The sequence below is a fragment of the Oryza brachyantha genome, chromosome 10, assembly GCF_000231095.2.
Source record: "Oryza brachyantha chromosome 10, ObraRS2, whole genome shotgun sequence".
NCBI lineage: Eukaryota > Viridiplantae > Streptophyta > Magnoliopsida > Poales > Poaceae > Oryza > Oryza brachyantha.
In genome coordinates, this window is record NC_023172.2 from 3,030,788 (window position 1) to 3,045,777 (window position 14,990).

General features: G+C 37.3%; 1 protein-coding gene across 1 annotated transcript; it reads left to right on the top strand.

Moving 5' to 3' along the window:
* Window positions 1-4,892: 4,892 nt before the first annotated feature.
* On the top strand, window positions 4,893-13,833 carry LOC102701302 (alanine--tRNA ligase). The gene is made up of 22 exons (XM_006662167.3): window positions 4,893-5,409; window positions 5,974-6,114; window positions 6,375-6,521; window positions 6,660-6,812; window positions 6,911-7,046; window positions 7,568-7,664; window positions 8,077-8,197; window positions 8,667-8,735; window positions 9,735-9,785; window positions 9,869-9,964; window positions 10,131-10,229; window positions 10,394-10,516; window positions 11,079-11,222; window positions 11,315-11,386; window positions 11,465-11,540; window positions 11,615-11,757; window positions 11,853-11,961; window positions 12,029-12,216; window positions 12,427-12,516; window positions 12,630-12,812; window positions 13,257-13,430; window positions 13,534-13,833. The coding sequence occupies exons 1-22, from the start codon at window positions 4,894-4,896 to the stop codon at window positions 13,603-13,605; spliced, it is 3,000 nt and encodes a 999-aa protein (XP_006662230.2). The 5' UTR covers window position 4,893; the 3' UTR covers window positions 13,606-13,833.
* The last annotated feature ends 1,157 nt before the right edge of the window (window positions 13,834-14,990 follow it).

Genomic DNA, 14,990 nt, shown 5'->3' on the forward strand with positions numbered 1-14,990 from the left:
AATTATGCATTTATTCCCTGTTATATTGCTGACCTTATGCCTTGTCACCACCGTATAGGAGTGTTAGGCTTGTTTACTTTATTCATGCTTAGCTATGTTTAGTGCTAATAGAAGTATAAGGATTGACAGTACTATCATTTGTGGTGTATAGACAACTTGTACTAATGGGTATAAAACTTGAGCACTTACACTAAATTATGGTTGATCAAATATGTTGGACTTGGATGGGTGGTAGGGCGATGAAGGAAGGTTGGTTTCCCCTGATGCAAGTAGCCCCGTCTGGGTCGTTAAGGACCGAACATTTTGACATCTATTCAAGCACCCTTCGTACTTACCACATGCCTTATTTGGGACCGGCTTGTTCTTTACTAGCTCTACTGTGATTATTTATACCACGTTTGAGAGACGTGAGGGCAGGTAGCCCTTTGGAGGGCCTCGGGTGCCTATGTTGGCCGGGGGTGCCTCCCGCGTGGTGCGCCCGCCTTGGTCACAGCACACAGGCACGTGACTGAGTCGTCGAGAACCCCGGCGTGGTATACGTGGTTGGGGTGGGATTAGGAAAGACATGCAATGAGCTTGTATCACTCGCGTACCGCACTCGACGGGGTGTGTAGCTTTTGATCCTTGTTCATTTCATGTGGGTACAGTTGTACACCTCTAATCAGAGTATAATCTATTCGAATAGCCGCGTCCTCGGTTATGGATATTGCTTGATGTGTTAATCAGTTATGTTAGCATCAAAAGTGGATTAATATGGATGAGTTTGTGTTTGATGGTGGTGTTGGCATGCTATGCCATGATGGTGTGGACTTGGGTAGTCCCTTGTTGTTGGTGAGAGCGCCATTTGGGCTCTTTTGCTTATGCATTTCAGAATTGTATACTTGCTGTCCATAAGTTAAAATGATATTATATTTACTATTACTTAACCGCTTTTAGTATTATTTGCTCAGTAAAATTGGCTTTATGCAAATATTGAACCTAGATGGCTTAGGTTAAGGTAAACCTTGCATACTCCTCTCTCCTTTTTATATATAGTTTTGGGTAAGACTTGCGAGTACAATCTTGTACTTAATCCGGTGTCTGCAATTTCAGGTGAGGATTCCGGGTATGAGTTGTGCTTCTTGTGTGGTCACTGCTCTGCCGGGGGTGGCGAGGGCAGTGAATGATTCCTTCTCTTGCAGCTTGGCTCTTGCCCGGTTGGTTTGCCCTTGTGGGGTTGTGGCACCGTCGGCTTTTGTTTTATGCTTATGAGCTTTATTTGAGTCTTCCGCTGCTACTCATTTTATGTATGTTGGGACCTTAGACCCTATGTTGTATCATGTACTTTGCCACTTATTATCCATGATATGGTACTGTTATGACCATTAATTGCTTACGATGAAAATGTGAGGCTAGTCGCATTCCTAGGGACTAGCTAAGCATGAGTAACGGGTTTTGATCGCTTGAGATAATCGGGGATAGCGCTTTGGATCGAGTCACTGGGGTATGCTTTTGGTCGCTACCTTCGAGTGGTTGATGGGCATATGACGGAGTAGACTGGCAAGCTATCTTACGGTTATGTCTTGCGCTCACTACTCGGCATTCCGATTATTATAACAGAAGGTTGTCAACCGTGATCATGGACACATTGAGGACGAGTGGCTATTTATGTGTGTATGGATCTCACTCCTCCAATAGTATGTGATGATCACGTTGGACATTGGATGTTATAATACTCGGGGTGTCCATAAATTATTGCTGCAAAGTTTCTAAAATTAGTAAATAAACATATCCTTGCCGGTTCTGCAATTACTATCCTAACTTGAAAACACATAATTTATTACAATGTGGTCCAACCTATGACTAATTATTTAAAGGTATAATAGTCTCTATTAACCGGTGGTTTGCTGGTATTTTTATCTGTGTTTGTTTAAATAATCAGATTAACAAATGTTTGATAGACAGATAACTTTGAATGTTTTGTTTATATATGATTTCATTTAAACTAATTTAAAATATCTTATTTATATCTTTGAATTGGGCTGTAGTGTTAGCACGGGTATATTGTTAGTCTCAAAAAGAACATCAGCCAAAGCACTATTGCAAATCAGTCTGCATAAGAAGAGATGGAGTTCATCCTAGCCGCTCGATTGTACGAAGATGATTTTAGCCGTCGGATTTAAAGAATGATGAATGAAATATGTAGAATGAGTAAAAGTTGTAGATAAAGTTTCTATAAATATGGAATGTATATATTTAGAATCAAAGTTTAATTACACAATTAGAACACCGACAACGATACCAACATAATGAAGTTCATGGTCAAACAGCATGCCACAGTTGCACTAAACATGTGATCCAAGATTCTAGAGCAATATTGTTGGATGACTAAATAGTCAAATCACTAACAATAGTACCGGAGATAGGAATGAGTATATAGTGTTATATAAATATCTTGTTAGCACCATGTTTTGTTAGCACCATGTTTTATGTGTAGTAAGTTAATTTCTTAATCTATCAAATGATGCTGTACTGTATTTTTTTTAAATCATTGAAAAATATGTCTCCGATAATAACAAACTAGAAGTACAACTAATAAAAATTTCATTTGTAATTTCACTTTGTTAAAAATGTTATATCTATTTTTAAACTAGAAAGAACATATGCGATAAATATTTGATAGGTATTATATGATCACTTAATATTTAACTTAAATATCTTTTTATGTAATATAAGAAGATGCAATGGAATTTGTTACTCATAGTAAATTTAGACTTTGAATTACGTGTTACTGGAGAGTTGCACAATTGTTTCATTCCTTTCATATATAAACGTCAACAAAATTTCATTGATTATAAGAAGACAGATAGTTATATGTGATACAACTCATCTTTGTATAAGTGGTTTCATTAGGTTTAGATCTAAGAAAGTTTTATTTTTAGGTTAATACTAGATAATGTGAATAAATTATTTAATTAAGATTATCCTTTTATTAAGTGATTCTAAAATTAGTGTATCAATTTTTTGTTGTAATATTTTTGAAATTAGCATATTAAACTTGGCCTTAACAATTTTACATTTACTGTTCAAACTTGAAAACTTATAATTTATTACAATGTGGTCCAACCTATAATTTATTATGTAAAATTACAATATTCGTTATTAGCTGGTGGTTTGCTGCTATTCTGTGGGAGTTTGTTTAAATAATCGGATTAATATGATAGACAAACAAATTTGAATCATTAGTTTATTTGATTGTAAATAAAAGAATTTATAATATCTTATTTATTACTAAATTGAGCCATAACGTTAGCACATGTACAATACTAGTATATGTAAAGTTTAAACCATAAATATTTATACATATAAAGTTTACATATTTGATCCCAATTCAAACTAAGATTCATTTTTTCAATTTTAAATCCATGTGTGTATATATATATATATTATACAATGTTTACATACTTGAACTTTATATATGTAAAATTTATATAGTTAAAACTTATATTTCTAATGTTTACACTTGTTAGTGAAATAAAATACTAGAAAAATGTCTATACGTGCACCGGGTCGAGTTAATTTTAATTATATAAATTAAAATAAATTATGAAAATAAATAACGCATTAAGTCAGAAATAATAATTATAATCAACATACAATTGATTTGAAAAGTCTATGTTTCGTCAAAAAGTTTACGATTGAGAATAAATTATACTCAATATCATAAATAAATTAAATAAGATGAGTGGTCCTTCGACCACGAAGGATATAGGCATACTAAATCATGTTATGAGTCATACTCTCTTGATCTTTTTATTTGATACAAATATTTAATTTTAAACAGTGCACACTGAATGTTATTAAGAACCATTTAATTTTTTTACTTTTCTCCCTATTTTATTCTTTTCTCTTCTTTTTTATCCTTTTTTCATTTGTGAAGCATCTGGTTGGTGTTTCTTTAGAAAAAAAAACGGAATCCTAGTGCTATTGTGATTCTATTTTTGTTGTTAATTAGTTTCTAATTGAAAGTGTTTTTCAGAAAAATTAAAGATAAGTTACATTTCCACCTAATAGGACGAAAGTCTGTTTTGTCCATGTTGTGCGCCTCCTCCGATGAAGTCGAAGCATCTGGTTGTTTTTTTAAAAGGGTATAAATGAATCCTAGTATTGTGATTCTATTTTTTATTATTAATTATATTTCTACTTGGATTTGATTTTTTAATAAAAATTAAATTTAAATTATTTTCCACCTAATATGATAAAAAGATAGCATTAATTTTTATTGTTAATTGTACCTCTATTTGGATTGTAATTTTTTAGAAAATTAAAGATAAATTATGTTTTCACCTAATATGATGAAAGGCCGTTGCCACTTTTACTGTTAATTGTATTTCTACTTGGATTGGACAAAGAAAAAAAATATAACAGCTGGCGGTTAGCGTTGTTGCTCCCGCCCGACAGCTAGGCTTGTAGTAAAAAAGAAAGTAAATCGAGCTCCATGTGGGGGATCAAACTCCGCATCTCATGTTTTCAACCCAAACATCCTTACCATCGAACCATGGGCACATATGCGACCTAATTAAATGCTAGATAACATAAATTGGAATCGGTCATGCTTGATGGATAGAAACCTGCTCGCTTTCACGCCAGGTATAGGTATAGATTAGCTTAAAAAAAACTATTCACGATAACGTTGGCACTGTTGCTGCTACACATGCTTTGCACGAGCGTCTCCCAAACATTTTTTTTGTTCTTTTCGTGGCTGCCAAGTTTTTGCAAGATATCCAACCTTTTCGGTTATTTTCGTGGTTGCCAAGTTGGGCATTATGTTGACAGGAAAATAACGTAGGCAGCGAAGCTCTCCTCTAAAATGAGCGTTAAATTATCCCGGGTGCCCAATCCGTCCCAAGTCACATGCTCGTGGTAAGCCGCGCGTGCCGCCTCCTCCGGCTCCCCCTCTCCCCCTCCCACCCGCCCGCGACTAGGGTTTTGCCCGCCGCCATCTACCTCACCTCCTCCTCCTCCTCCTCCTCCGCCGCCGCCCCCCACGCGCGACCGGCGATGGCGGAGTGGCCGGCGAGCCGGGTGCGGGAGACCTTCGTCTCCTACTTCGAGTCCAAGTCCCACACGCGGTGGCCGTCGAGCCCCGTCGTCCCCGTCGACGACCCCACGCTGCTGTTCGCCAACGCCGGGATGAACCAGTTCAAGCCGGTGTTCCTCGGCACCGCCGCGCCGGACTCGCGGCTCGGGCGCCTCCGCCGCGCCTGCAACACCCAGAAGTGCATCCGCGCCGGCGGGAAGCACAACGATCTTGACGACGTGGGGAAGGACACCTACCACCACACCTTCTTCGAGATGCTCGGGAACTGGTCCTTCGGGGACTACTTCAAGGAGGAGGCCATCGGATTTGCCTGGGAGCTCCTCACGCAGGTTTAACCCTGTAGCCCTGTATTTTTGGAACAACATGTCAGAAATTAAGCACGGCTGTTTTATAGGGTTTGGAAAATTAGATTGTTGGAAAGTATATGCCTGATCGCTCCATGTTTCTCTTGATGGAATCTGCCTGTGCTCCTGTAAAGCTTCACTATTTACTGATATTTTGGATTCTAGATGAATGGTCCGATAGAATAATTCTTTTTGCAGTGTCATTCCTATATTATCAGACTCTGGTCTAATGACCTGCGATTTAAACTTGCAAAGACAAATGCAAAGGATTGAGGAAGATACATTGATTCATATGTTTTGGTTATGATGTTTGATTGTTACCCGTGCATATAAAACTGTGTTCAAGTAGGCTAAGATACTTTCCAGTCAGTAAAAGTCCATTTGTTTGGAATTGTTTTCTTATCTGAGTACTGTGTATCATATTGTTTTTTTAATAGCGCTTTGGACTAAGAACACCTGGATAAACAATTTGGAAAATGGTATGAAAGTAATTGGATATGTATGTAAATACTAACGACCTTATTATTATAAACTGATTGCCAAATGCAGGTGTACAAATTACCCACTGATAGAATTTATGCGACTTACTTTGGTGGTGATGAGAAATCTGGACTTGCTCCTGATACTGAGTCGAAGAACATATGGCTGAAATACCTACCAAAAGAAAAAGTCCTACCTTTTGGTTGCAAGGTAAGCTCTTACAGTTGGTTAAAGCTCTTGGCAAGGAAAATATGTTAGCTATACTTACTCCCTCCGTCACAGAAAAAAACAATCTGGAAATGAATCTGTACACAGTCAAAGACTGTCCAGATTCCTTCTCAGAAATTGTTCTTTTGGGATGTAGTGAGCATGTGTTAATTTTTGTTGGGCCATATTGTCTTTCAGTTGTATCATTGCCATCATCTTAATGCTATATCTGCTTATTTTCCGAACAATTTTTACTTGAACAGGATAATTTCTGGGAGATGGGTGATACTGGTCCTTGTGGGCCATGTACCGAAATTCATTTTGATCGTGTTGGCAACCGTGATGCTGCTTCACTAGTGAACAATGACGACCCCACTTGTATTGAGATTTGGAATCTTGTGTTCATTCAGGTTAGCATGGTACTTTTTAACGTTGCCCTTTTTGTGGATGAGTAAGCTTCTAATACATGGTCAACAATTATTCTGCTGTATTTGTACACGATGTCTTAATTTTCATATACTGACACATATATTTTTTTAAAATTTTAGTTCAATAGGGAAGCAGATGGTACTTTGAGACCTTTACCAGCAAAACATGTTGACACAGGAATGGGATTTGAACGTTTAACTTCTATCCTTCAGAATAAAATGAGCAATTATGACACAGATGTATTCATGCCAATATTTGATGCCATCCACCAAGTATGCCTGTGCTCATCTAAATAGTATTTGATTTACTTATCAATTACTTTGAAGTGCATGATAATTGATAATGGTTTGATGTGCATATATGAATGCAGTTGGCTGGCAATGGAATTCAATCATACTCCGGTAAAGTTGGTCCTGAAGATGTTGACAAAGTTGATATGGCTTACAGAGTAGTTGCTGATCACATAAGAACCCTTTCATTTGCTATTGCTGATGGGTCTCAACCTGGTAAGTGTGGACTGTTTAGGTTTCTATATGTAAACATCTTGTTGAGAAATAATCATTGTGCTGCCTTGCATCCTACATTAGGATATTCCTGAAAATTTCTACCTGTTATCACTTTTCAATACACCATCTAGGTCAACCTTTGTGCTAACAATGGTGAAGAATTAAAAAGAACGTCTGTTCCAAATTGCCAAAATTATAACTAATATATTTTTCTACTCCGTCCCAAAATGAAGCTATTTCTAGCCCTCAGGTTTTGTTTGTAGCTATTTCTAGCTCTTTTGGCACTATTGTGCCCATTATACCTCTACCAATTACCTCACACCCACCAACCACCTTTGCTCCCCTTAGGTCTCTTTACATTAATGAATGGTATTTTGGTATTTCATTCTATTCCTTAATCCCTCCAAAACAACCAAGAATTAGCTACAGTTTGGGATAGATGGAGTATATATTTGCTACAGTTTCGGCCTTCACTTGGTTGCGCAATTATATTTCTTTTTCTAATATGATTACATTTTTAGGAAATGAGGGCAGAGAATATGTTCTGAGGCGTATTCTTAGGCGGGCTGTCCACTTTGGTCATCAAAAGTTGAAAGCAAAGCAAGGGTTTTTTAGCTCGTAAGAACAATGACTTATCTGTGTTATGTGCCATGCCTTTATGCTGAACAATATGCTTGCATAACTTTTATTTGAACATGGAATGCCAGGTCATGATAGATCTGTTGTGTTGGTAAGGCACAATTATGTTTCCATCATGTGTTTTTTTTTGCTAAAATTAGCTAGTTGGTATTCAAGTCGTTGAGATAATTGTTTCAGAATTCCCTTTTGGCTTGGTCTTAGGGCTTAATTTGCAACTCAATCCACTTCTCTTTTTTGTGGTTATACTGGTATTGTACATAACGGAAGTACATGTGTATACTTGGAGTAGGTTAGAAGATTATAGTGTGTTAATAACCCTGTTTATTTTTAGAAACAAATGTGCATGATCATATTTGATTTATTTGTTAAACTACAACTTTCACTTGTACAGCCTTGTACATGTATTCGTTCAACTGATGGGTGATGTATTCCCTGAGCTGAAGGACAATGAAAAGAAGATCAAAGATATAATTAAAGATGAAGAGGAAAGCTTTGAGAACACTCTAGCAAAGGTAATTTGGTTTTCAAAAAGATTTACTGAACTATAGGGTCTGACACTAAAGAATGCTTGATATTAGGCTATTTTTTACAAGACAAATTTTTTTTACAGTTTCTCATTGACTGGGTCCTAGGTCCGGTTAATATTCTTGTGTTAATCATTTTTTCTTGTGAAAGTGCTGGAAGAGTTAAATATATGCTCAGCTAATACCTTGTTCCAGTGGAACACATTGACTAGAAACTTATCTAGAATAACTGTTGCAATAATGTGCAATAGGTTGGATAAAATCAACTTCAACAAACAATTTTTACTCCTTTCTGTGCCATTGTTAATGGAAAGTCAATTTGCTTCCATTTGCACTTTGCACCATGCAAATTCCATTGGGCAGCCATGTCTCCAGTTTTGGTCATTTTAAGGGTAGTTCCTACAGGTTGTGTTACTTACAACTGATGTTACTTGTTCTCTTGGTAATATTTTTCCAGGGTTTTGAAAAATTTAAGAAAACGGCTGACGCTGTTAAGGAGAGTGGAGGAACAGTACTTAGTGGACTGGTAAGTTTTTTTTCTCTTAATTTCATGACATTGCATATTTTTGTTTTCACTGGAAGATATTTATTCGGTGCTCAATACTCCAAGTCATTTAAATGTGCATAATCTTTAGGTGTTGTAACATGTGCTTAACAAGCTCACTCTTGTTTCACCCAAAGATGTTTCTTCCTTTTCCCTAAGCTTCCTTTAGTTTGCAGTGGTTCAATAAAATTGCACTTACGTGTTTAATAGATGCGTTAAGAGTTGTCTAAAAGGCTTTTGTTGGCATTTCTTGGTTTATTTACTACTCAGAACAGGTAAACTAGAGCATATTTCTAACTAGCCTTCATAATATATTTGGGATAAGTGAGAAACCATGGGGTCCCTTTCTTAACCTAGGCTCAGTTTGTGGTTGCTGTGTTGTACTTTTTTAAAGTTTCTGTAGAAATTTTAAATCTCATTATTATAAGTTGTTTTGTAAATCAAATTAAGGTTAGACACAGTATGTTATCCAGCTATCATGTCTCACCCTGTTACATATTTTTAAATGCTATAATGTTAATGTTTGCAGCTAAACCGAACTAGGATTAAGATCAAAGTTTTTTTTGCAAACATTAAAACATTTAAAAGCAGTACAGCAAATGAGGATTGATCCACCATAATGCCAAGCCTATTCAAGTATTGTAATGAAAATAAGAATGGATCAATGGGAGGCATTATCTACCTGGTTCCTGTTTGTTGTAAAATACACAAATGATAATACTTTTCTCTGCCCTTTGGAGGATTTACTTTCAGTTCCATGGTGTCAAATAATCTTGTTGAAATTCGCAAATCATACTACCACGTAGCAAACTTAATCATATATTCTGGACATTAATAAATTGCTCTTTTCCACTAGAAAATATTTTTCAGAATAAACATACACATCTGTATAGATTTCTGTACATTTCATTTTGCCCGTTGAACTTTGCAAGCTTATTTATGATGCTTCCTTTCATATGTTGCAACCACTATTTCTTTCAGGATGCGTTTGTCCTGTGGGACACTTATGGCTATCCAGTTGACCTGACTGAGGTTAGTCGTCCATTTTCTGACCTGAAAATTAATAAAGCTTCGATGTTCTGTTTATGCTGACCTTATTATTTCATATCCCATAGGTTATGGCAGTTGACTATGGCTTGACTGTGGATCGGGAGGGTTTTGATATTGCAATGGAAGAAGCAAGGCAAAAGGCTAGGAATGCTCGCTTCAAGGTTGTTTTTATTCCTACTAAGTTTCTGAATATTGTTTTATTCACATGATATCTCTGATATGTTGCTGGTATTTCAATATATTAACGTCACTTTCTTCTTAATTCATAAGATATAATTTAGATCTACATTTTTTCCTTTTCAGAAATATATATGTTTTTTTTTGCAGGCTGGGGGGAATTCCATTGTTATGGATGCTAATGCTACATCACAGCTGCGCAATCAAGGGGTTGCAAGTACAGATGATAGCCCGAAATATGATAATAAGGTTGACATGTCATTCTTTTTTGTTCTGGTTTAGCTACTGTTAGGTGCAGTTGCTTACAATATTTAGTATAGTAATTTTACCTTGTTTCCACTCTGACTGTTCTTGCGCTGCTCATAGTATACATTTATATACTGATTATTACCAACTTGAAAACATTTTTACAGAATCATGATAGTGTGGTGAAGGCTATCTATACTGGCTCAGAGTATGTAAGTGCCGCATCTGGTGATGAGGACTTTGGCCTTGTGCTGGAAAGTACGAGCTTCTATGCAGAACAGGGTGGTCAGGTATAACATCCTTGTGGACTAGTAATGCTCATATGGTTGAAATATGGTATCTGGGTTGTCTACTTTACCTTATTTACTGTAATCTTCTGTGGTTCTTCATTTGTATGTCATGCCAATTAGCTGCAGGCCTGCAGTAGTCCTCTTGTAGTGAATCACCCACTTGTTTGTTCTACTACGTCCGTTTATTCTGAAACAATTCTTTACCTGTGCTTCATCCTAACAATCTGCAGTAGTCCACTTGTACATAACAGCAATCTGTTGTAGTCTGTCCAATTCTGCAATATTCTTTTGCTTGTATTTGTTTTTATCACGACCCGTTATACTTGATATTTCATCCCAGTACATCTTTCAATGATTTTTTTCAGCTATTGTCATGGATATTATTTAACCACTATGTTGTCAATTGGTGTCTTGTTAGTATCCTCTGAGGTTAGAATCATATGTGGAATATGGGATGATGTCATGATGAGGAATTGAGGATGTCTGAAGCCTGCCTCTATTTAACACTATTGCTCCATACATTATATGAACTTTTTATTTGACAAGATCTTTCTTGCATCAGATTTATGACACCGGGAGCATTAAAGGGTCTTTTGGATCTTTCACTGTAACTAATGTCCAAGTGTTTGCTGGGTATGTGCTGCATATGGGCTCATTTACAGAAGGTTCAAAGGCATTGTCCGTTGGTGATAAAGTGACATGCGAGGTGACACTTCTTTGTATACAATCTTGATATCAAAATAGTTGATCTCTGGTTTTTGTTTAGTCAGATTTCAATGTTCATGTTCCCATTGATAGGTTGATTACGTTCGCCGTACTCGCATTGCTCCAAACCATACATGTACACATATGTTGAACTTTGCCCTGAGGGTATGTTGAATTTAACCTTATTGAAAATTTACATGGTTATTTTCCACCCTCATGCTGATTCGACAATTGTAAGTTCAGGAAATACTTGGTGATCATGTTGACCAGAAAGGTTCAATTGTTCTCCCAGAGAAGCTACGCTTTGATTTCTCTCATGGTATTATATGGTTCTTCCTGTATCTTCACATGTATTCCCTCAGCTGCGCAACTCAAACTGTTTGTTTGTAACAGGGAAGCCTGTTCAGCCAGAAGATTTGCGAAAAATTGAATCTATAGTGAATCAGCAAATAAAAGACAAAATGGAAGTATTTGCGCGTGAAATAAAATTAGCGGATGCAAAGCGCATAAATGGTCTACGAGCTGTGTTTGGTGAAGTAAGTTTTGTCAATTGGCTTGATATACCATATTGACTCGTCATGTTTGCCTGTTGATTATTTCCTGTTATGTGTTTCACATGTTGAATTTGTAGATCTATCCTGATCCAGTAAGAGTTGTATCAGTTGGTCGCAAAGTGGAAGATCTGCTTGCTAATCCTGAAAGCAAAGAATGGTTATCCATTTCAACGGAGCTGTGTGGCGGTATATTTACTTCCGTTTGGAATGTACTTGATTTCGTGGATATATTATCTAAAATTAACTGTATCAGGTACACACATTAAAAACACTAGCGAGGCCAAAGCATTTGCCCTCTTGTCTGAGGAGGGTATTGCTAAAGGTGTTAGGAGGATCACAGCTGTTACCGCAGAAATTGCCTCTGATGCTATACAGTTGGCATCATGTATTGATTCTGATATCAATGAAGCATCAAAATTGGAGGGAGCTCTATTGGAAAAGGTATTATATGCCTTTGTCTTGTTTATTTGTATCTCTCAAATATCAATTGTATAGTTGGTATACATGGATGTTCATTGAATGTGCTCTGATATAATTTCCTGTAGAATTATTATTTTTCTACCCATAAGTAATTGATATATATTGCACTGAAGTTATTTCTGTTGGATCTATTTTGTATTGGATCACCATCTAAAGTGATATTTCTACCAGAACATTGCTTCCATCAAGAGCAAACTTGATACAGCTCCAATCCCAGCTGCAAGAAAAGCTGATCTTAAAGCCAGGGTGTTAAAGTTGGAGGTCCGTATATGTTTGTTATCAGCCATCACCTTGAAATAACAGAACAATATTTGGCTTTCTTTATTCCTTTATTGGTTGATTTTGGAGCTTATTGCAGCTGTTGCATGTATCAGGATGAACTTAGGAAGGCCAAGAAGAAAATGGGCGAGGAAAACATGCAGAAGGCTATAAAGTTTGCAATCGATGCTGCACAAACTGCTCTTTCTGAAGGAAAGCGCTTCTGTGTTGCTCATGTAGATGTGGGTCTTGACACAAGTGCTATTCGGGAAGCAGTTATCAAAGTCAAGGACCAGAAGGTCAGGACTTATGTAGTTCCCGTTTTTCATTCACTGTTGCAAGAACATGCTTAGCAAACTGATGCCATCTATAGACAACTATAAACACATCCCCATCCTATTATATTTACTGGCCTACGATACTAGCCCACGTGCTATTCCTTAAAATGCTTAGCAGAGGTACAGCCTGGACTTTTTCTTCTCTTGCTTTATTGGAGAATTCCTTTTCTAGTCAAGATACTGTTCCCTTTATTTGTGTTTCCACAGCTAAAATCCATATCCAGTTAGCTAAGGTACCGTTAGACCACAAATTGCTGTGAATGTCAGCAATATATTTGTGAAGTCTAGCATCTTTAACTCTTAAGCGGGAAAATGTGCAACTTTAACCGTTTTAATTCTATGATTCGTTATTTCCATTGTTAATTCTAGGATATGCTGTTGAACTTTTGGGTTTCTTTTGACCAGGATTTGCCAATCATGCTATTCAGCACGGATGAAGCCACAAATAAGGCAGTCATTTATGCCGGTGTGCCTCCCAGTGCTACCAACAGCTTGAAGGTGTTGGATTGGTTAACACCATCAATTGTTCCCCTGAAGGGAAAAGGAGGTGGCGGCAAGAACGGCGTTGCCCAAGGCCAGGTGAGGAACCATACCCTTCAAATCTAAATGTTCCATATAAGTCCTATGTGAAAGCCTAGTGATTATATCACAATAATACAATCTGTATATTTATGCAATGCAGGGAAGTGATGCTTCTCAAATAAAGGAAGCTATGGAGCTTGCTACCCAGATTGCTTCACTGAAGCTGGTCTAACTGTTGGATACCTAATCTCACATCTGTTTTTCCTCCTGTTGATGCTTCATTTTCACCATTTGCTCTTTACAGAAGTTCTATATTATGTTGATCCATGAAATTTGAGTTAACTGAAGATTCTATTTGAATCACACAAATATGATAATACCAATACACTTCCGCACGGATTGCGTACGGGCTACATTTAATCGTATTGGTATATCGAAATGTCAAATTGAACTCATTGAATCGATTTTGTATGATTTGTCTCAACTCTCTGTTAACTCTGTCGTGTGTGTACGATGGTGAATCATTAATTGCCTTGGCGATTGCAAGGAAAAACATTCTGCAAACATGTGCATGCAAAATGGACAGACCAAATAGACAAACTAGAAGAGCTATTTCAATTCAGAGATATAACCCATATTTTGTTTTATGATGTCGATTTCAATTCATGAAGAACTACTCGACGCTCTATTTCTCGTGAAGCTGTACTACACGATTCTTGACGACGGTTGCAATGAGGCAGCATTTATCTCGTCCGGACAAAATTTCATACGAGGAGCAAAGCTTAATTATAATTAGCATAGGTTTGAAGGTAGAGATTAGGGTAAAAATTCATAGGTTCATGAGTAATACCAGGCTGTGGTCAAATGCGTCATCTGGTCATGCAAACATCCATTGTCACCTAGGTTGTGGCAAAAAAAAAAAGGGTTAAAGCAGTGGCCATTGTTGGAAAAAAACGTGAAATAATATGTTTGCAAACGAAAAATAATTTATAAAGAAAATATTTATAAACGTGTTCTTAGATCTAAAACCAAAAACTAAAAAATTAAACTACGATGAAAGTACTCTAATAATTAACTCTAAATTTAAAGTTGAAAATGACCAGCACTAGTGACTAAATCAATTGCAGCCTAATAAGATATATATGATCTGATAGACATAGCTGATAGAGGGTACAGACATAATTAGCAACAACAAATGAAATATAATTAACCACCGAAGTATATATATCTCTACTATTTAAAAAAATACGAAAATTTCTGTCTTGGTACGTCGTGGGCCTCCACACGCGTCGTGCATGGGCCATCGGTCTGCATCCTCCTCAGCCCGCCGCCTAGGCCAGCCTCACCCCATGGCCTTGGCTGGCTTGCTGTCGCTGTTGGGCCACGCCCTGGCGCTGGGCTGATCGTGGATGCGCCCGTGGCTGGTCGCCTCGCCTTTATGGGCCACCTCTCTTGGATATTCCCACAACGTTGCCGATACAAAAGATGTAAACTGCAGGTGGTGGAATTACAGAGTGCCTATGGTTTTGGATGCGGTTGTTGAGTGGGGGTGAGGGGCACGTTTTCTCTGCACGGGTGGGGCCTCCCGGAGTCCCGGTAGTCTGGGACGTGTCTTCG